Source organism: Oncorhynchus mykiss, chromosome 9 (assembly GCF_057628025.1).
Source record: "Oncorhynchus mykiss isolate SJ-2025 chromosome 9, ASM5762802v1, whole genome shotgun sequence".
Taxonomy (NCBI): Eukaryota; Metazoa; Chordata; class Actinopteri; order Salmoniformes; family Salmonidae; genus Oncorhynchus; species Oncorhynchus mykiss.
This window is the reverse complement of record NC_143030.1, coordinates 23,130,709-23,153,110: the sequence shown is the minus strand read 5'-3', so window position 1 is coordinate 23,153,110 and position 22,402 is coordinate 23,130,709. Positions and strand designations below refer to the sequence as shown.

At 45.4% G+C, this 22,402-nt stretch overlaps 1 protein-coding gene across 4 annotated transcripts in view; it reads left to right on the top strand.

Moving 5' to 3' along the window:
- The window catches only part of LOC110531704 (ATP-dependent chromatin remodeler CHD3), a 56,426-nt gene that overhangs the window by 30,580 nt on the left and 3,444 nt on the right, over window positions 1-22,402 (top strand). For all 4 annotated transcript variants that reach the window (XM_021615035.3, XM_021615033.3, XM_090183761.1 and 1 more), the window contains exons 28-38: window positions 1,200-1,333; window positions 1,533-1,677; window positions 1,942-2,140; window positions 4,604-4,767; window positions 4,845-5,229; window positions 5,404-5,541; window positions 6,496-6,604; window positions 7,003-7,135; window positions 8,984-9,179; window positions 9,713-9,876; window positions 10,043-10,169. In XM_021615035.3, the coding sequence (XP_021470710.3) occupies window positions 1,200-1,333; window positions 1,533-1,677; window positions 1,942-2,140; window positions 4,604-4,767; window positions 4,845-5,229; window positions 5,404-5,541; window positions 6,496-6,604; window positions 7,003-7,135; window positions 8,984-9,179; window positions 9,713-9,876; window positions 10,043-10,169 (1,894 nt within the window). The remainder of the gene's footprint in view (window positions 1-1,199; window positions 1,334-1,532; window positions 1,678-1,941; window positions 2,141-4,603; window positions 4,768-4,844; window positions 5,230-5,403; window positions 5,542-6,495; window positions 6,605-7,002; window positions 7,136-8,983; window positions 9,180-9,712; window positions 9,877-10,042; window positions 10,170-22,402) is intronic.

The window sequence follows — 22,402 nt, the reverse complement described above, 5'->3', positions numbered from 1 at the left end:
CAGTGGGTCAGACATTTACATACACTCAATTAGTATTTGGTAGCATTGCCTTTAAATTGTTTAACTTGGGTCAAATGTTTCAGGTAGCCTTCCACAAGCTTCCCATAATAAGTTGGGTGAATTTTGGCCCATTCCTCCTAACAGAGCTGAGTAAGGTTTGTAAGGCCTCCTTGCTCACACACGCTTTTTCAGTTTTGCCCACAAATATTCTATAGGAGTGAGGTCAGGTCTTTGTGATGGCCACTCCAATACCTTGACTTTGTTGTCCTTAAGTCATTTTGCCACAACTTTGGAAGTATGCTTGGGGTCATTGTCCACTTGGAAGACCCATTTGCGACCAAGATGTTGCTTCAAAAGAACCACAGACTTTTCCTACCTCATGATGCCATCTATTTTGTGAAGTGCACCAGTCCCTCCTGCAGCAAAGCACCCCCAAAACATGATGCTTCCACCCCCGTGCTTCACAGTTGGGATGGTGTTCTTCGGCTTGCAAGCCTCCCCCTTTTTCCTCCAGACATAACGATGGTAATTATGGCCAAACAGTTCTATTTGTATTTCATCAGACCAGAGGACATTTCTCCAAAAACTATGATCTTTGTCCCCATGTGCAGTTGCAAACCGTAGTCTGGCTTTTTTATGGCGGTTTTGGAGCAGTGGCTTCTTACTTGCTGAGCGGCCTTTCAGGTTATGTCGCTATAGGACTTGTCATACAGTGGATATAGATACTTTTGTACCTGTTTCCTCCAGCATCTTCACAAGGTCCTTTGCTGTTGTTCTGGGATTGATTTGCACTTTTCACACCAAAGTACGTTCATCTCTAGGAGACAGAACGCGTCTCCTTCCTGAGCGGTATGACGGCTGCGTGGTCCCATGGTGTTTATACTTGCGTACTATTTTTGTACAGATGAACGTGGTACCTTCAGGCATTTGGAAATTGCTCCCAAGGATGAACCAGACTTTGTAGATACGCCTATGTAGATATTCCATTTAAAAACATCTGTCGTTTCCAGCTACAATAGTCATTTACAACATTAACCATGTCTACACTGTATTTCTGATCAATTTGATGTTGTTTTAATGGACAAGAAATGTGCTTTTCTTTCAAAAACAAGAACATTTCTAAGTGACCCCAAACTTCTGAACGGTAGTGTATGGTTATGAATGTGTTATGAAGTCCTTATGCTCTCTCTCCCCTCTAGGTATTGGGCTTCAACACGCGCCAGAGGAAAGCCTTCCTAAACGCGGTGATGCGTTGGGGCATGCCCGCACAGGACGCCTTCTCCTGCCAGTGGCTGGTCAGAGACCTGAGGGGCAAGAGTGAGAAGGAGTTCAAGTGAGTGGAGTGGGACTGATATGGCATGGCGTCCTTATTGTTTGAGTCATAGGCAGGCTAAAGTATGAGCTTACACTGAGCTCTTCATGCTACAATGATGCTGCTGGTCTGTTCCCTCTCTGTCGTCTGTTCTCTCTCCCTCACTTCTCTCATCTTATGTATCAATCTCTTCCCTTTCTCCTCCCTTTCTCTTTTCCAGGGCGTATGTCTCTCTGTTCATGCGTCACCTGTGTGAGCCCGTGGCCGACGGTGCCGAGACGTTTGCCGATGGCGTGCCGAGGGAGGGCCTGTGTCGGCAGCCTGTGCTCACCCGCATCGGAGTCATGTCCCTGGTCAAGAAGAAGGTCAGGGGTCAAAGTGTATCTTAGAAGCCACAATGCTAAGCTAACAGGCTAGCTACATTTCAACCAATAGCAATTGTCTGTTTTTTGGCAAAGCTTTAATTGATTCAGACCTGTCAGACCAGAATCAGTCCAGAATCAGACCAGAATCGTATGAGGAAATACAGATATTTCACAGTTATTCAGGGACTGTTGGCTAGAATAGAATTAGAACAGAACAGAATAAAATACTTTATTGCTTGATTTTGTCACAATCCCCTTCCTCAGATCCAGGAGTTTGAGCACATCAATGGGCGGTGGAGTCTTCCAGAACTGAAGCCAGAGATGAAGCCAGAGGCCCTGAGACCAGAGGTCAGTGTGTCTTCTTCCTCCAGAGCCTCCTCCCCTGGTGGGACCATGAAGACCGCTACGCCCACCCCTGACCCCAGCTGTACCTCAGACAACACCCCCTGCACCTCAAAACCAGGTGGGTGAACAAAGACACTCGCGCAGACGCAGCTCACAGGATGCCCAGCAGAGGGCACTCAAGTCTGACTGTGATAACTGTGGAAACTACACTACAGTAAACTTCAGTTTAGAATAATCTCTGATTGAATGCGCCTGTACACACATGGGGCTCGATGAAATATCGATGAAATAAACCAAGTCTAAATATATAGCATACTGCGTATACCAGGAGATTGTAATACTGGCACATTTTACCAGAGAAAACGCTGACATTGTATCCAGGGAAAAAACGTAAGTCACCCCCACCCTAAATAAACATGACTCAGCATTCTGCTGTTGAAAAACATAAGACATGACATCACATATGAGTCAAATCAACTCAATTAAATTTGAATGTCATGACCGGAGAACAGGAAAATGCTTGAAACCGGTCAAACCGGTCGCACTGAAAATCCATCAATGCAGAATACATACAGTTGAAGTCGGAAGTTTACATACACTTAGGTTGGAGTCATTAAAACTAGTTTTTCAACCACTCCACAAATGTATTCTTAAAAAACTATAGTTTTGGCAAGTCGTTTGGGACATCTACTTTGTGCATGACACAAGTAAATTTTCCAACAATTGTTAACAGACAGATTATTTCACCTATAATTTACTGTATCACAATTCCAGTGCGTCAGAAGTTTACATACACTAAGTTGACTGTGCCTTTAAACAGCTTGGAAAATTCCAGAAAATTATGTCATGGCTTTACAAGCTTCTGATAGGCTAATTGACATAATTTGAGTCAATTGGAGGTGTACCTGTGGATGTATTTCAAGGCCTACCTTCAAACTCAGTGCCTCTTGGCTTGACATCATGGGAAAATCTAAAGAAATCAGTCAAGACCTGGTTCATCCTTGGAAGCAATTTCCAAACGCCTGAAGGTACCACATTCATCTGTACAAACAATAGTACGCAAGTGTAAACACCATGGGACCACGCAGCCGTCATACCGCTCAGGAAGGAGACGCGTTCTGTCTCCTAGAGATGAACGTACTTTGGTGCGAAAAGTGCAAATCAATCCCAGAACAACAGCAAAGGACCCTGTGAAGATGCTGGAGGAAACAGGTACAAAGTATCTATATCCATAGTAAAACTAGTCCTATATCGACATAACCTGAAAGGCCGCTCAGCAAGGAAGAAGCCACTGCTCCAAAACCGCCATAAAAAAAGCCAGACTTCGGTTTGCAACTGCATATGGGGACAACGATCGTACTTTTTGGAGAAATGTCCTCTGGTCTGATGAAACAAAAATATAACTTTTGGCCATAATGACCATTGTTATGTTTGGAGGAAAAAGGGGGAGGCTTGCAAGCCAAAGAACACCATCCCAACTGTGAAGCACGGGGGTGGAAGCATCATATTGTGTGGGTGCTTTGCTGCAGGAGGGACTGGTGCACTTCACAAAATATATGGCATCATGATGAAGGGAAATTATCTGAAGACATCAGTCAGGAAGTTAAAGCTTGGTTGCAAATGGGTCTTCCAAATGGACAATGACCCCAAGCATATTTCCAAAGTTGTGGCAAAATGGCTTAAGGACAACAAAGTCAAGGTATTGGAGTGGCCATCACAAAGCCCTGACCTCAATCCTATAGAACATTTGTGGGCAGACATGAAAAAGCATGTGCGAGCAAGGAGGCCTACAAACCTGACTCGGTTACACCAGCTCTGTCAGGAGGAATGGGCCAAAATTCACCCAACTTATTGTGAGAAGCTTGTGGAAGGCTACCCGAAATGCTTGACCCAAGTTAAACAATTTAAAGGTAATGCTACCAAATACTAATTGAGTGTATGTAAACTTCTGACCCACTGGGAATGGTGAAAGAAATAAAAGTTGAAATAAATCATTCACTCTACTATTATTCTGACATTTCACATTCTTAAAATAAAGTGGTGATCCTAACTGACCAAAGACGGGGAATTTTTACTTGGACTAAATGTCAGGGATTGTGAAACTGAGTTTAAATGTGTTTGTCTGAGGTGTATCTAAACTTCCGACTTCAACTGTACAACTGTACGAAATTAATGGATATAATGCATTTCTAATCTCTTGAAACAAACCCGAACGAACACGACAATTGAAGTTGCACAAACACTCACAACATAAGGTCCAGTTTTAATCACTTTCCAGGAGACAAGTGGAATCTCCTGTAGGCCGCTGTCCTGTCGAGGGCTGGAGGTACGAGTTCAGGATGTACCGTGCTCTTTGAAGTTCAAAGATGTGGCCATCTATCCAGACAATATCATAAATATCATAAATTGTGATTGAATCATCACGCTGTGCTCCTGTGCCAGCCAGCCACCAACGCGTCTGAATCACAGTCCAAGAAGGTCATCATCTCTCCCAATGTGTGTGTGTGTGTGTGTGTGTGTGTGCAAGTGTGTCTGTGCGAGTGAGTAAGAAATGACCCCCTTGCATGTGTGTTGTGTTCAGCTACCCCTGCTCCGTCGGACAAACTAGAGAAGAACGGGAAAGATGGAGAGAAGGAAGAGGAAGATGAGGAGGGTAAGGCCTCATCTGAGCCAGAGCAAGATGGCGAGAAGGAGAAGAACGAGGGGAAGGAGGAAGAGAGCAACAAGAGTGCAGACCCTGAAGAGGTGAGAGATTCAACGTTATTAATTACACTAAATCTTTCTACCAATAACTCTTACTGAACATTTTGTCATGTCCCCAGACTCCAATCTCTACCAAAGAAGCACTACAAGAATTATCCCCTTGCACAACAACAGACAAGGAGGAGAAGGGTACAAAAGAGGAGAAGGAGGGGAAAGAAACCAAAACGACTGACACCCTTCCGGCCCTAGTGGAGGAGAAGAAAGTTGAGGAGGAGAGTAAGGAGGAGGGGTCCTTCGGGGAAACAACTAAGCAAGGGTCGGAGGTCAAACATGAGAAACCAGGTAGTGTAACACTCTCACCTAGAGAGAAGGTGGAGGAGGAGAAAGAGAAGGACAACAACAAGGAAAAGGACATGGAGAAGAGTGAGGAGGCCCCTGTCCCCACAGAAGGGCCAGACAACATGGAAAGGATGGAGCGACAGCAACCCTCTGACGTGATGAAAGGTGAGTGACCTCACCTGTCCGTCCATCCGTCTGTACATGTCTGTTAGTTAGTCAGTCAGTTAGTTAGTTAGTGACTCACTGACTAGTCACTGATAGATAGGTATAGACTATTAGGTATAGTTCAATGGCATCTACTTATCTGAATGAACTGGCTTGTGTTTTTACTGCTCACAGAGGAAGTAAAAGGTGAAAAGGATGCTGGGAAAGAAGTGGCGAAGGAGGAGGTTGCCAAAGATGCCTTGCCAAAACCCCCCATCACCCCCCCCGAGCGACGGCGCTTCATGTTCAACATTGCTGATGGGGGCTTCACGGGTAAATGAGCCCTATCATATGTCATGTCTGGTACTGTGTATTTGAGTGGACACAGCCCTAAGCCGTGATATATTGGCCATATATCACAACCCCCCGAGGTGCCTTGTTGTTATTATAAACTGATTACCAATGTAATTAGAGCACATCATTACCACAACAAAATCCAACCATGACACCGACAAGACTGTCAGGATTCAGGACATGCTTTTGTACTATTCAGTTAAGCAATAAGGAGGTGTGGTATATGGCCAATATAACACGGCTAAGGGCTGTTCTTATACCCGACGAAACGCAGAGTTCCTGGATACATCCCTTAGCCTTGCGATATTGGCCGTATATCACAAACCCCCCGAGGTGCCTTATTTCTATTATAAACTGGTTACTAATGTAATTAGAGCAGTAAAAATACATGTTTTGTCATACCCGTGGTATGCGGTCTGATATACCATGGCTGTCAGCCAATCAGCATTCAGGGCTCGAAGCACCCAGTTTAGAAGCAGAACTCACTGTGTCATGGGTTGTTTGAACATGAATTCAACGTTATGCTGATGATCTCCCACAAAGAGCTCCACACACCGTGACTTAGTATCAAATCAAATTGTGTTGGTCACAGACACGTATTTAGCAGATGTTATTGCGGGTGTAGCGAAATGCTTGTATCATGGGTTGTTTTGACGTCAATGTTTTCAGTATCACAGGTTGCTCTTATAACATTGACACACAAAGTTATGTTGACGATCCCCCATTAAGAGCTCCACACACAGTGGTGGATCACACTCAGCATCAGATGTTGTTTTAACATTGACACAGCGTTATGCTGCTGTCCCTGTGCTGAGCAACATACACAGTGGCATAATACACTGAGTCCGTATCACTGTTTGTTATGACATTGACACAACGTTACGTGGATGCTATAACACTGACCCAACATTATGCTGACGTTTCACCCTGCAGAGCTGCATACGCTGTGGCAGAACGAGGAGCGGGCCGCCATCTCCTCCGGGAAGATGAATGAGATCTGGCACCGGCGACACGACTTCTGGCTGCTGGCGGGAATTGTACTGTATCCTTGACGGTGGTTGCCGCGGAGACCTTCTTGTCGTGTTTATTTATCTGTCATGCTGCGGCAGTGGCTTCGTGTGAAGTCCACCCGTCGGTGCATTTGTGTAACAGAGAGGTATTAGATTGTATCTGCAGAAATCTACACATGAAATAGGGATTGGAACAGTCCATTCTGTTCTATTTGTATGACTTTGACTAGAATGCCAAATATCGAATCCAAGCCTAGCCCTCCTACCACAAGAAACAATCAAGATCTGAAAGGATTCAGTAGGAATACACTTGATGAGAATAGCCCTATTCATAGAAGTTGTGCTAAAATACTTGTTACTACTGACAGACTAGGTATTGCTTTGGCTGCTGGTGTATTGAGCTGTATGACCCTTGACCCCTGCGCATCAGTCATGGGTACGCGAGGTGGCAGGACATCCAGAACGATCCCCAGTTTGCTATCGTCAACGAGCCCTTCAAGTCGCAGGCCAACAAGGGCAACTTCCTGGAGATGAAGAACAAGTTCCTGGCCCGCCGCTTCAAGGTGCGACACCACAGCATGTGACACAGCATGACATAGTATGACATAACATGACATGACATGACATAGGGTGAAAAAAAACGTGACATGGCATAACAGTGTAGCATGGTATAACCTTCATAGCATAACTCGAAGGCCTGGAAACACTCTGGACCCGACACATCACATGACATACTATAACATTACCATAACATAACTATGACACAACAAAATCCAACCATGACACCGACAAGACTGTCAGGATTCAGGACATGCTTTTGTACTATTCAGTTAAGCAATAAGGAGGTGTGGTATATGGCCAATATAACACGGCTAAGGGCTGTTCTTATACCCGACGAAACGCGGAGTGCCTGGATACATCCCTTAGCCTTGCGATATTGGCCGTATATCACAAACCCCTGAGGTGCCTTAGTGCTATTATAAACTGGTTACTAATGTAATTAGAGCAGTACAAATACATGTTTTGTCATACCCGTGGTATGTGGTCTGATATGCCATGGCTGTCAGCCAATCAGCATTCTGGGCTTGAACCACACAGTTTATAATATCTAATAGAAAACATCTGTTTGAAGGATGTAAGAACAAGACAGACCCTATGAGAGACAGATATCGGGTTGACAGACCAGGTTGGTATTGCTGACCGGTGCATTTGTGAAATGACACTCATCCTGTTTTTGACGGCCTCACATGTTTCATACCCTGACCTCAACATCCGCATTCTCTCTCTCTCGCGCGCGCTCTCTCACGCTCTCTCTTTCTCTCTGTCTCTTTCTCCTTTCTCTGTCCTCTCTCTCTCTCTCTCTTTCTCTCTCTGTCTCTCTTTCTCTCTGCCCCCGAATTGAGTAAAATCACAAATGATGGTGTTGACTAAATCACAGCTGGCTAAAATAAAACTGTAAATATGTATATAATCTCTAGAATTTCTCCAAACATGTCATCTATCGTTTTCCTCCTCCTCCTCACCCCACACCCACCTATACGGTATCTCTCTCCTCTCTCTTCCCTTCTATCTCTAACATCTTCCTCATTACAGTTCAGATCAATGAAATCCAATAGAACTGTATTGCCATGAAGTGCAGTAGATACTGTAGATATACTGTATGTCAGAAAGCAAAGGAGTTTTATGATGGTCCGGCAGGGTAGCCTAGTGGTTAGAGCGTTGGACCAGTAACCGCTTGGTTGTTAGATCGAATCCCAGAGCTGACAAGGACCAAATCTGTCCTTCTGCCCCTGAACAAGGCAGTTAACCCACTGTTCCTAGGCCGTCGTAGTAAATAATAATTTGTTCTTAACTGACTTGCCTAGTTACATTTTTTTTTTTTTAAGGAAAGAACTGACTGTAAGGATATGCGCTGAGAGTCGGGAAGCAAGTTCAGGGAGTTAGTGTTTTAATAAAATAAACACAACATAATACAAAACAAGAACCTTGAAAAACGTACAGACCTGAAACAGAAACAATGATGCCTGGGGAAGGAACCAAAGGGAGTGACATATATAGGGAAGGAACCAAAGGGAGTGACATATATATAGGGAAGGAACCAAAGGGAGTGACATATATAGGGAAGGAACCAAAGGGAGTGACATATATATATAGGGAAGGAACCAAAGGGAGTGACATATATATAGGGAAGGAACCAAAGGGAGTGACATATATATAGGGCAGGTAACCAGAGAAGCGATGGAGTCCAGGTGAGTCTGACGACGCACAGTTGCGCATAACGATGGTGACAAGTGTGCGCCATAACGAGCAGCCTGGTGACCTAGAGGCCGGAGAGGGAGCAGACGTGACACTGACTCTCCTTGTCTCCCCCTTCCCTCTCTTTCCCTTCTCCCCTCCCGCTCTCCCCCCAGTTATTAGAGCAGGCCCTGGTGATAGAGGAACAACTGAGACGGGCAGCCTACCTGAATATGACCCAGGACCCGGTCCACCCCGCCATGGCGTTGAACGCCCGTTATGCCGAGGTGGAGTGTCTGGCCGAGTCCCACCAACACCTCAGCAAGGAGTCCCTGGCCGGGAACAAACCGGCCAATGCCGTGCTGCATAAAGGTGAGGGGGAGTGTGGAAGGGGGTGGAGGGAGGATTGTGTGTGTGTGTGTGTGTGTGTGTCTGTACGCATTTATATCAGTGATAAAGAAACACAGGCCCCCCCCCGGGCTATATTTTTTCAAGGTTCTTTGACCTAAATCTGTCCAGTAAGCCTCACAGAGCTGTTGCTGCCAGAGGCGAGCATTTCACAATGTCATCATCAGGATAGAGTTACAATCTCAGAAGAGTTGGTATGTTTGTACTGTTAATTTGAAAGGACAACATACTTGGTACATTTTCAACAAATGATGTTGAAAAGGAATGTTCAATACTGGCGGACTGCAGAGTTTGAAGGCTTTGGTTCTAGTCCAGCACCAACCCACCGGATTCTCTGTGCACCGTGACTCACGTTCGCTATGTGTCCCACTTCTAGTGGATAATGTCCCCCAAACCCAGTGGAACTGAATAGTAGATGGTTGATGGTTGACTTAATAATAGTAAATGAAGAGGTGCCTGTTAACTGGAAACTGACCGTTGTGTTGGTGTAATGTCAGTGCTGAACCAGTTGGAGGAGCTGCTGAGCGACATGAAGGCTGACGTGACACGGCTCCCCGCCACGCTGTCCCGGGTCCCGCCCATTGCCGCACGTCTGCAGATGTCAGAGAGGAGCATCCTCAGCAGGCTGGCCAGCAAGGGCACTGACACACACCCGCCCCCGGTGAGCACACACGCATGCAAGCGTATACACACACACACACACACACACACACACACACACACACACACACACACACACAACCCCACACTGGTTAAGATATTCTGGCTTCTGATGACTTGATTTAAGATTGATCATCAAATGAACCATCTGTCCCCTCTCCCTCCAGACCATCCCTCCAGGACCCTACGCCACTCCTCAGAACTTTGGGCCCCCCTTCACCCCCACCCCCCTGGGAGTCTTACCCATGGGAGGAGCCAACTACAGCCAGATGCCTCCTGGATCCTTCGTATCAGGTCAGTGGCCCATACTGTACATATACCCATTCACTGAGAAGGGCTTTCCAAAACTACTGATGAAGGATTCACTGTTTATATTGGTTACGATTGGCTTTAAGGGTGTCTACTCTGCAGCAGCTGCAATGTCCTCTGAAATCGATCATGGACTGTCTGATATAGTGAACAATTCACTAGAAAACCTTCATCAGTGGCACTTTGGAAGAAGAAGAAATGTGTGTGTGTGTGTGTGTGTGTGTGTGTGTGTGTGTGTGTGTGTGTGTGTGTGTGTGTGTACTCGATCCAAGTAGGTGGTCTGTACAGTCCAAATGGAGTAAACAGCTCAATTTAGCTCAGTACACTTACATATACACACACACACACACACACACACATTTCTTCTTCTTCCAAAGTGCCACTGATGAAGGTTTTCTAGTGAATTGTTGACTACATCAGACAGTCCATGAACGATTTCAGAGGACATTGCAGCTGCTACCGAGTAGCCACCCTTAAAGTCAATCGTAACCGATATAAACCTGCCCCGCAATGGACGGCCCAAGAAGCCCTGAGGATGGAGGGATGGAGAAGTATGTCACGATATTTGTGTTGATGTAGACCTAATAAGGTACAGTTCAGAATGCATTGGCTTCTGGCTTTGGCAACTTGGACAGATGGGTCAAATCTGTTCCAGATATGCATGGGGAATGTAGCATCTTTATATGGTCATACATTTTGTAGTGAGACATAATGTAGTGAAATATTTGCAGCTGCTGCTATATATAAATCATTATGGTGAGGCTTAGTGCTTCTGTGTAGTAAGCATTATTTTTTTCTCTCAAATGGCTCTGTGAGAAAACTCCATGTTTTATATCACCCTCCTAAGCACTGTTTATTGAAGAAAACAGAGTTGAGTACGTCTTACCCTCGTCTGTCATGATATAACCTGCCAATGCGGGAGCCACTTCCATCAGGGAGATCCACGTGATCCACTTTGTCTTCCTCTCTGTTGTTGTTGACAGATTGTTGCCACCTGAAGTAGTCAGGTTCACAGCCAATCACAATCTCTGATGTCACTTTGGGGCAGACCCCCCCCCCCCCCCCCCCCCCCCCCCAGAACTGGTATGATATCATTCTATCTCTATGGTGAATCCTAACTTCCGCCTAAGTTGAACTTTCACTTTGTCATGCGTTGATGGAAATGGGAGATTTAAGAATTCAATGTAGGTGCAAGTTAGGATTCTCTCCTTGATCTGTTCAACACGATCGTTAAAAAACCCTACAAATGGTTTTCTATCAGATGTTACGAACAAAGCTAGTAAAAATATGAAGGATTCTAGTACATTGGAACCCACCGACAATTTTGGAAGAATATTTGCAGATGTTTATTTTTTCCTCCTAAAGGTTTATTGTACTCATTACAGTGCTTTTTTAATTCAAATCTCCTAAACTCTCCACCTCAAAGGTTTGTTGGCTTATTATCCAGCTCCTTCACTCATTCTTAGTCCTCTTCAACTGCCAATGATGGAATTTATTTTCCCTCCATTAGTTTGGCTACAGCAGATGTTGACCAGATACGTCTGCACTGGGGCGGGTTTGTGTTCCAAGACGTTTTGTAATGTAATAGAGATATGTGGTGAAACCTGATACTCTCGACTGGTATTACCTTGTAATTGGCCTGACCCAGTGTGCTGTCCAGTCCAGTCCGCCTGTAGCGTGGGCACTGTCTGTATTCCAACGTCTTGATTTATGTCATTGCAGAGGGGCCCGTCTGTCAGAGACATAGTATTTTTGGGAGCTTTTTCTGAAAATCTCATTGCAGTGCAGTTTCGTACCGAGTTGCGGTGCCAAGATACAATTCAGTCTCCAGGGACTTTTGTACAAAGGTATTTTAAGAGGACACCAAACCACACAGAACTTACTTGTGTAAACTCCTTGTTGGGACTTGTAAACTAGATCTCTCTTAGACCGAACTGAATGTTGGGCTGAATGCTGGTGTTCAGAAATAGTCGCCAGATCGCGCGCCGTCTGTTCTCCGTGGGTGTTGAGTCTGAGTGGACCGTGCCGAGCTGAATGTTGCCTGAACGCACAGACGAACCCGCTGATCTCTCTCTCTCTCTCTCTCTCTCTCTCTCTCTCTCTCTCTCTCTCTCTCTCTCTCTCTCTCTCTCTCTCTCTCTCTCTCTCTCTCTCTCTCTCTCTCTCTCTCTCTCTCTCTCTCTCTCTCTCTCTCTCTCTCTCTCTCTCTCTCTCTCTCTGGAGAGAGCTATACATATTTGGTACATGGGGGCGTCTTGGGGTTGTTGTCTTGGTTGTTGTTACTGACCCCTTTTTAGAGAGAAAGAAAAAAGGTAGAGGCAGATGAGGAGAGGAGAGATATGAGAGGGGGAGGGAGGACAACTGTGACCTCATAATAACCTCCTAGTAACCTCAACAGTCTGTTAACCTCATCCTCGTCCTGAGTACGCAAAGCTGCTGCTGTCTCAAAGTAAACAATGTCTGTCTGCCCTGCTTCTTTTCTCATCACGTAACTTTAAGCTACATTTGGTGAACTCCAAGCAATTACGCATGACATATTGGACTCTCATACCAGTCACTCTCTCTGCTTTTCAACAGTCCTGAATTGTGGGAACACAAACTTTCAACAACATTGAAAGTCCCCCAAAATGCATTGCCCTCTGGGAAGTATAACGGTGGTTGTCATTGTTTCCATGACACCTTGAGGAAACTGACCCTCTCAGTACTGGAGTGTTGAGGGCCAGACAGAGTGTCTCTGCTACGGTACTGCCTGAACTGCCTGACTGTCACTCCTGTTGCCGTGCCGTTGCCGTGGCCAACCCTACCTCTCCCTCCCAGTCCCACCCAGTCTCTACAGCTCTGCCGCTTGTCTGCCCCCACAGAAGCCCCAGAAGCCCCGGGTGGCGGCGGCGCCGGCTTCCTGAAGACCAAGGAGCACAACATCATTCAGCGGCAGCGCGTGGTCGACCTGTGGAAGGACGGCAAGTCGGAGGGGTCCATAGGGCAGGAGCTGAGGATGCCTAAGTCCACAGTGCACAGCATCATCGTCAAGTATCGTCTCAGTAACACTGTGGAGAACCTGCCCCGCAATGGACGGCCCAAGAAACCCCGAGGATGGAGGGATGGAGAGGCCCAAGAAACCCTGAGGATGGAGGGATGGAGAAGTACAGAGAAACCCTTAGGATGGAGAAGTACATAGAAACTCTGAGGATGGAGGGATGGAGAAGTACAGAGAAACCCTGAGGATGGAGAAGTACAGAGAAACTCTGAGGATGGAGGGATGGAGAAGTACAGGGAAACCCTGAGGATGGAGGGATGGAGAAGTACAGGGAAACCCTGAGGATGGAGGGATGGAGAAGTACAGGGAAACCCTGAGGATGGAGGGATGGAGAAGTACAGGGAAACCCTGAGGATGGAGGGATGGAGAAGTACAGGGAAACCCTGAGGATGGAGGGATGGAGAAGTACAGGGAAACTCTGAGGATGGAGGGATGGAGAAGTACAGAGAAACCCTTAGGATGGAGGGATGGAGAAGTACAGGGAAACTCTGAGGATGGAGGGATGGAGAAGTACAGAGAAACCCTGAGGATGGAGAAGTACAGAGAAACTCTGAGGATAGAGGGATGGAGAAGTACAGAGAAACCCTTAGGATGGAGGGATGGAGAAGTACAGAGAAACCCTGAGGATGGAGAAGTACAGAGAAACTCTGAGGATGGAGGGATGGAGAAGTACAGAGAAACCCTGAGGATGGAGAAGTACAGAGAAACCCTGAGGATGGAGGGATGGAGAAGTACAGAGAAACCCTTAGGATGGAGGGATGGAGAAGTACAGAGAAACCCTTAGGATGGAGGGATGGAGAAGTACAGAGAAACTCTGAGGATGGAGGGATGGAGAAGTACAGAGAAACCCTGAGGATGGAGAAGTACAGAGAAACTCTGAGGATGGAGGGATGGAGAAGTACAGAGAAACCCTGAGGATGGAGAAGTACAGAGAAACCCTTAGGATGGAGGGATGGAGAAGTACAGAGAAACCCTTAGGATGGAGGGATAGAGAAGTACAGAGAAACCCTGAGGATGGAGAAGTACAGAGAAACCCTTAGGATGGAGGGATGGAGAAGTACAGAGAAACCCTTAGGATGGAGGGATGGAGAAGTACAGAGAAACCCTGAGGATGGAGAAGTACAGAGAAACTCTGAGGATGGAGGGATGGAGAAGTACAGAGAAACCCTTAGGATGGAGAAGTACATAGAAACCCTGAGGATGGAGAAGTACAGGGAAACTCTGAGGATGGAGGGATGGAGAAGTACAGAGAAACTCTGAGGATGGAGGGATGGAGAAGTACAGAGAAACCCTGAGGATGGAAAAGTACATAGAAACCCTGAGGATGGAGAAGTACAGGGAAACTCTGAGGATGGAGGGATGGAGAAGTACAGAGAAACCCTGAGGATGGAGGGATGGAGAGGCCCAAGAAACCCTGAGGATGGAGGGATGGAGAAAGACAAAGAAACTTTGAGGATGTAGGGATGGAGAAGGACAGAGAAACTCTGAGGATGGAGGGATGGAGAGGCCCAAGAAACCCTGAGGATGGAGGGATGGAGAAGTACAGAGAAACCCTGAGGATGGAGAAGTACAGGGAAACTCTGAGGATGGAGGGATGGAGAAGTACAGAGAAACCCTGAGGATGGAGGGATGGAGAGGCCCAAGAAACCCTGAGGATGGAGGGATGGAGAAAGACAGAGAAACTCTGAGGATGTAGGGATGGAGAAGGACAGAGAAACTCTGAGGATGGAGGGATGGAGAGGCCCAAGAAACCCTGAGGATGGAGGGATGGAGAAGTACAGAGAAACTGAGGATGGAGGGATGGAGAGGCCCAAGAAACCCTGAGGATGGAGGGATGGAGAAGTACAGAGAAACTCTGAGGGGGGGGGGAGAGAGAGAGAGAGAGAGAGGTAGAGGTGAATTGTCTGGCCCAAAAATAGAGGGAGAAAAAGGGGAGGAAAGAGGTCTGAAAGCTGAACCTGGAGGTGTAATGTCGGCAGAGAGGGAAAAAAACGAGAGTATGTTAATGTATTCAAGAGAGAATGTAGGTCTGAGCAGCTGAAATAACAAAAAATGCAAAGAAAGGGGACATTTGCCCTTTTTCATCCCTCCTTCCCTGTGTCAGACAAATCTACTGGCCCATTCTGCTCCCGACCCAGGCCACAACGTTTCCCTTCCGGAATCCTTCTTTATCCAATGGCAGAGTGAACGAGTCTGACCCTGCCCTCCTTTATTCTTCCTCAATCCCTCTCTCAGTCCTGCACACCTCCTCATCCCCCACTCCCTCTCTCTTTCTCTCTCACACACACTCACACTCCCAAACACCGCAGACCTCACACACAACATGACCTAAACCTATTAAGACGACTTTCTCTTTCCGTAGCCACCCTCCTCTGTTCAATACAAGACACTGGGATGCAAATGCAAGCCAAAGAGGACCATCCTGGAGTTTCTCATTTCAACCAACAGAGCAGGAGAAATGAATGACTTCTAAGTATAACACACTCCTTTCCCTGAACTCTGTCACCCCTCGGCATTCCATCCCCGACCAACCATAGAGAAGCATAGTTGTAGAGACAAAAACAACTTCCTGTTTTTATATTGTTGTCGTTGTAATGAACCAATCAACATGAGATGTTGAGAGGACAGTGCCCAATGGGAAGAGAGCCTGGTGTAGAGACATGTCATCTTTGTACTGTATTGACCAACCATACTTACTGTAGCACCATTATATGAGGTCACTTTATCATGATGGATGTAAGAAGGAAACGAGGGCAATAGGGGATCTGCTATTGGGATGAGGATGTAGTGTACACTCTTAGAAAAAAGGGATCCACAAGGGTTCTTTGGCTGTCCCCAAAACAGAACCCCTTTTTGGTTTGAACCCTCTGCGTGAATCAAATCAAACCAAATCAAATTGTATTTGTCATATGCGCCCAATTCAACATGTGTAGACCTTACAGGGAAATGCTTACTTACAAGCCCTTAACCAACAATGCAGTTTTAAGAAAAACAAGTGTTAAGTAAAAAAATAGATAAGTAAAAATAAATAAATAAATACAAATAATTATAATTATAGAGCTATTGGGTTCTACATGGAACCCAATATATATTTTACCTGGAACCAACAAGGGTTCTTCAAAGGGTTCTCCTATGGGGACAGCCGAAGAACCCTTTTAGGTTCTAGATAGCACCTTTTGTTCAAACAGTGTCGTGTCATGAAGTGTGTCTGTGTGAAAAAGTTCTCATCTGGCGTCTCCTGTACCTCAAAGCACAAAGCGTGGCTCGACTTGTCCACCCAAATTCTTTCATGGAGCGACATTACAAAGAGATTAGGTTGGATCTGAAGAAAGGAAAGTGATATTGTAAAGGACATGCCTGTGCACAAACACAAATACACATACAGTGCCTTCTGAAAGGATCCAGATCCCTTTACTTTTTCTACATTTTGTTATGTCACAGACTTATTCTAAAATTGATTAAATTGTTTTTTTCCCCCCGCATCAATCTACACACAATAACCCATAATGACAAAGCAAAAACAGGTTATTTGAATGTTTTGAAAATGTATTAAAAAAATTAAAAAAACAGAAATATCACATTTACATAAGTATTCAATCCCTTTACTCAGTACTTTGTTGAAGCCCCTTTGTCAGCGATTACAGCATCGAGTCTTCTTGGGTATGACGTTACAAGCTTCGCACACCTGTATTTGGGGAGTTTCTCCCATTCTTCTCTGTAGATCCTCTCCAGCTCTGTCAGGTTGGATGGGGAGCGTTTCCTCCAGACGTGACGCTTGGCATTCAGGCCAAAGAGTTCAATCTTGGTTACATCAGACCAGAGAATCTTGTTTCTCATGGTCTGAGAGTCCTTTCGGTGCCTTTTGGCAAAATAAAAGCGGGCTGTCATGTGCCTTTTCCTGAGGAGTGGCTTCCGTCTGGCCACTCTACCATAAAGGCCTGATTGGTGGAGTGCTCCAGAGATGGCTGTCCTTCCGGAAGGTTCTCCCATCTCCACAGAGGAACTCTAGAGCTCTGTCAGTGACCATAAGATTCTTGGTCACCTCCCTGACCATGGCCCTTCTCCCCCGATTGCTCAGTTTGACTGGGCGGTCAGCTCTAGGAAGAGTTTTGGCGATTCCAAACTTCTTACATTTAAGAATAATGGAGGCCCCTGTGTTCTTGGGGACCTTCAATGCTGCATAATTGTTTTGGTACCCTTCCCCATATCTGTGCCTCGACACAATCCTGTCTCGGAGCTCTACGGACAATTCCTTCGACCTCATGGCTTGGTTTTTGCTCTGATATGCACTGTCAACTGTGGGACCTAATATAGACAGGTGTGTGCCTTCCCAAATCATGTCCAATCAATTCAATTTACCACAGGTGGACTCCAATCAAGTTGTATAAAATTCTCAAGGATGATCAATGGAAACAGGATACACCTGATCTCAATTTCAAGTCTCATAGCAAAGGGTCTGAATATTTACATAAATAAGGCATTTCTGTTTTTAGTTATAAATTTGCAAACATTTCTAAAAACCTGTTTTTGCCTTGTCATTATGGGGTATTGTGTGTAGATTGCTGAAAAAAAAACATATTTAATACATTTTAGAATAAGCCTGTAACGTAACAAAATGTGGAAAAAGTGAAGGGGTCTGAATAGTTTGAGAATCCACTGTATATGTGAATACACACACACACACACACACATACACATGAAAATGCATGGGCACACACACACACATACACATGAAAATGCATGGGCACACACACACACACACACATGAAAATGCATGGGTATACACACACACACACACACACACACACAAATCAATACATCACATATCTCTGACAGTGTAATTGTGGATATTCTTGTATGTTATCCTAAGTGGAGCTGCAAGTCTCTCTCCTAGACTGCTCTCGTCCTAAATGGACAACTATAAATCCCTGTGAACTCCAAAACCTCTACTGCCTGCGCTCGTTTGTGTTGCCAGGTCTTCTCCCCCTCCTCTGTTCATGGTTTTCATTTCTCTCTGAGGTGAATGATAGATGCACCAGCGCAGTGTCTGTTTAGACAAGCAGGACAGAACACTCTCTCGCCTTCTCTCCTTTCTCTTCTCCCCCCCCTCTCTCGCTCTCTCTCATTTTCTCTGATAGGCCAGAAACAGCCGCTTGAACAAAGGAAACACAGGTAGAACAGAATGAACAAGGGATTAGACTACACTCCCGAGGAGGGAGAGAGAGGAAAACGAGAGAGAAGGAGGGGGAGCGATAGGGGTATGAAGTTGTGAAAGTGCTGGATTAGTGAAAAGGCTGACTTTGGAGTCAGAGACAGAGACAGAAGGAGGAGAGAGAGAAAAAGAGAAAGGGGGAGGAGAGAGGGAGAGATATGTGTGGATGGGTTTCGAGGGAACTATATGATATGAAAGCCTTTATCTTGTACACCACAAGTGATCCATTACATTCCCCTCACTCACATACTCATTCTCTCTCTCTCCTTCTCTACCTCCCTCTCTTTCTTCATCTCTTTTTCTTTTTTATTCTCTAAATTGTTACTTCTTTCTCTCCCTCTGTTTACTTCTCTCTTCGACCCCCCCCCCCCCCCCTCTTTCTCCAACTTTCCAGCTTTATTTGTATTACTCGTTATCAGATTTGAACTCACACACACAGTCACACAGCTCTAAGTTAAGTAGTCCGTCTGCCTTCCTCCCCTTGCATTGGCCTCCACTGGGCCACATGCCATACGGTGTCCCTGTATCCCCCCCCCCCCCCCCCTCAGTCTGTCTCCGGCTGGACGTACAGCAGCTACAGCCACAGCAGCGGTAGTTATCATTATCATCACACCCATTGCTCTCCTACAGTACGCTATCAGTGCTTTGATCTAGACAGTGGGTGTTATGACAATGTATGCCTCTCCGGGGCCAGAGACCATTCCAGCCAAAGCGGACAGGCCTGGGTCTGTTTGTGATGGACCACCACCTCCAGGAGAGTTTAGCCTCCAGGAGTGAGTTTGAGGTCATCACTACCATCCGTTCAGAGCTGTGACAGTGAATCTAAAGGGAAATTGATGTATATCTTGTTGTAGGTTTCCTGCACAAACTAATGACAACCTGTGTGTGTGTGTGTGTGTGTGTGTGTGTGTGTGTGTGTGTGTGTGTGTGTGTGTGTGTGTGTGTGTGTGTGTGTGTGTGTGTGCGAGTACATGTGTGTTTGTTGTAGTGTCCCCGCAGTTAGCATGTTGGATGGAGGTGAAGGGACAGTAGCAGCAGACTTTATACTGTATACCTCAGTGTAGCAGATGCTAGTCTGCTCCAAGACACACGTGTTGGCTTGAGGCTACGGATCTACTTGGCAAGGTGGAAGCTTAAACGCGGTCCTTCCTCTGGATTTGTGGTGTTCCACTACCTATTGGTGTAGTGTAGTGTGTATGCGTGTGTTTTGCAACTGTATTTGTAAGTGTATGCCAGCCCCATATTCCTCAAGCAGATCCCCATTAAATATTGACGATATAAGCTATTTTTTATGTTTGGTTTTGTTGTATTATTCTTAACATTACATATAAAGTTGAAGTCGTAAGTTTACATACACTTGGAGTCATTAAAACTCATTTTTCAACCACTCCACAAATTTCTTGTCAACAAACTATAGTTTTGGCAAGTCGGTTAGGACATCTACTGTGTGCATGACACAAGTCATTTTTTCAACAATTGTTTACAGACAGATTATTTCACTTATAATTCACTGTATCGCAGTTCCAGTGGGTCAGAAGTTTACATACACTCAGTTGACTGTGCCTTTAAACAGCTTGGAAAATTCCAGAAAATGACGTCATGGCTTTAGAAGGTTCTGTTAGGCTAATTGACATAATTTGAGTCAATTGGAGGTGTACCTGTGGATGTATTTCAAGGCCTACCTTCAAACTCAGTGCCTCTTTGCTTGACATCATGGGAAAATCAAAAGAAATCAGCCAAGACCTCAGAAAAAATATTGGAATCCTCCACAAGTCTGGTTCATCCTTGGAAGCAATTTCCAAATGCCTGAAGGTACCATGTTCATCTGTACAAGCAATAGTACACAAGTATAAACACCATGGGACCACGCAGCCGTCATACTGCTCAGGAAGGAGACGCGTTCTGTCTTCTAGAGATGAACGTACTTTGGTGCCAAAAGTGCAAATCAATCCCAGCAAAGGACCTTGTGAAGATGCTGGAGGAAACAGGTACAAAAGTATCTATATCCACAGTAAAACAAGTCCTATATCGACATAACCTGAAAGGCCGCTCAGCAAGGAGGAAGCCACTGTTCCAAAACCGCCATAAAAAAGCCAGACTACGGTTTGCAACTGCACATGGGGACAAAGATCGTACTTTTAGGAGAAATGTCCTCTGGTCTGATGAAACAAAAATATAATTGTTTGGAGGAAAAAGGGGAGGCTTGCATGCCAAAGAACACCATCCCAACCGTGAAGCACGGGGGTGGCAGCATCATGTTGGGCGGTGCTTTGCTGCAGGAGGAACTGGTGCACTTCACAAAATAGATGACATCATGAGGACTGGAAATTATGTGGATATATTGAAGCAACATCTCAAGACATCGGTCAGGAAGTTAACGCTTGGTCGCAAATGGGTCTTCCAAATGGACAATGACCCTAAGCATACGTCCAAAGTTGTGGCAAAATGGCTTAAGGACAACAAAGTCAAGGTATTGGAGTACCCATCATAAAGCCCTGACCTCAATCCTATAGAACATTTGTGGGCAGAACTGAAAAAGCGTGTACGGGCAAGGAGGCCTACAAACCTGACTCAGTTACTCAGCTCTGTCAGGAGGAATGGGACAAAATTCTCCCAACTTATTGTGGGAAGCTTGTGGAAGGCTACCTGAAATGTTTGACCCAAGTTAAACAATTTAAAGGCAATGCTACAAAATACTAATTGAGTGTATGTAAACTTCAGACCCACTGGGAATGTGATGAAAGAAATAAAAGCTGAAATAAATCATTCTCTCCACTATTATTCTGACATTTCACGTTCTTAAAATAAAGTGGTGATCCTATCTGACCTAAAACAGGGAATTTTTACTAGGATTAAATGTCAGGAATTGTGCAAAACGGAGTTGAAATGTATTTGGCTGAGGTGTATGTAAACTTCCGATTTCAGCTGTAGTTTGATATTCTGAATGTATATGCCAGCTCGCTCATAAAAAGGTTGTCATACGTGCTCGGAAGCAAATGGTGTGTAATCATTCTGTTCATCAGTGTAGTACGTGCTGTCTCTCTCTCTACCTCTCTTTTCTCCCCCTATCTCTCCCTCCCCCCCCCCTATCTCTCCCTCTCTCTCACTCTCTCTATCTTGTTTTTTTTTCTCTTTCCCACGTTCCTGATCCTGACAGTTCAGGGTAAGGATTAAGAGAGTGATAGCGTGTGACATTGTGATGATTCTGGTGGAGGACGGGGCTTTGATTCAGCACAACATGCCTTGACCTCTGTTCATCATGGAATGGAGAAACATTTTAAGTCAGACATCAAACAAAGTGCAGGGTTTGATGTGTTCTCTCTCTCTCTCTCTGTGTGTGTGTGTGTGTGTGTGTGTGTGTGTGTGTGTGTGTGTGTGTGTGTGTGTGTGTGTGTGTGTGTGTGTGTTGGGTTCTGAAAGGGAAATGTTAGATGCAAAACGGGCTAAATGTGAGGTGCAAAAGGGAAGCGGAGAAGGATTAGGAAATCAAACAGGAAATATGTTTATGTGTGTGCTCTCACGTGCGTGCGTGTTTGTCCAAATATTTCTGAATATACGTGTACACTGAGTTTACAAATCATTAGGAACACCTTCCTAATATTGAGTTGCACCCCTTTTGCCCTCAGAACACCCTTAATTGATCGGGGCATGGATTCTACAAGGTGTCGAAAGTGTTCCACAGGGATGCTGGTCCATGTTGACTCCAATGCTTCCCACAGTTGTGTCAAGTTGGCTGGTGGACCATTCTTGATACACACGGGAAGCTGTTGAGTGTGAAAAACCCAGCAGCATTGCAGTTTGATTCAGCACAACCTTAACCTCTGTTAATCATGGAATGGAGAAACATTTTAAGTCGGACATCAAACACTCAAACCGGTGTGCCTGGCACCTCCTACCCCGTTCAAAGATACTTAACTCTTTTGTCTTCTCCATTCACCCTCTGAATGGCACATATACACAATCCATGTC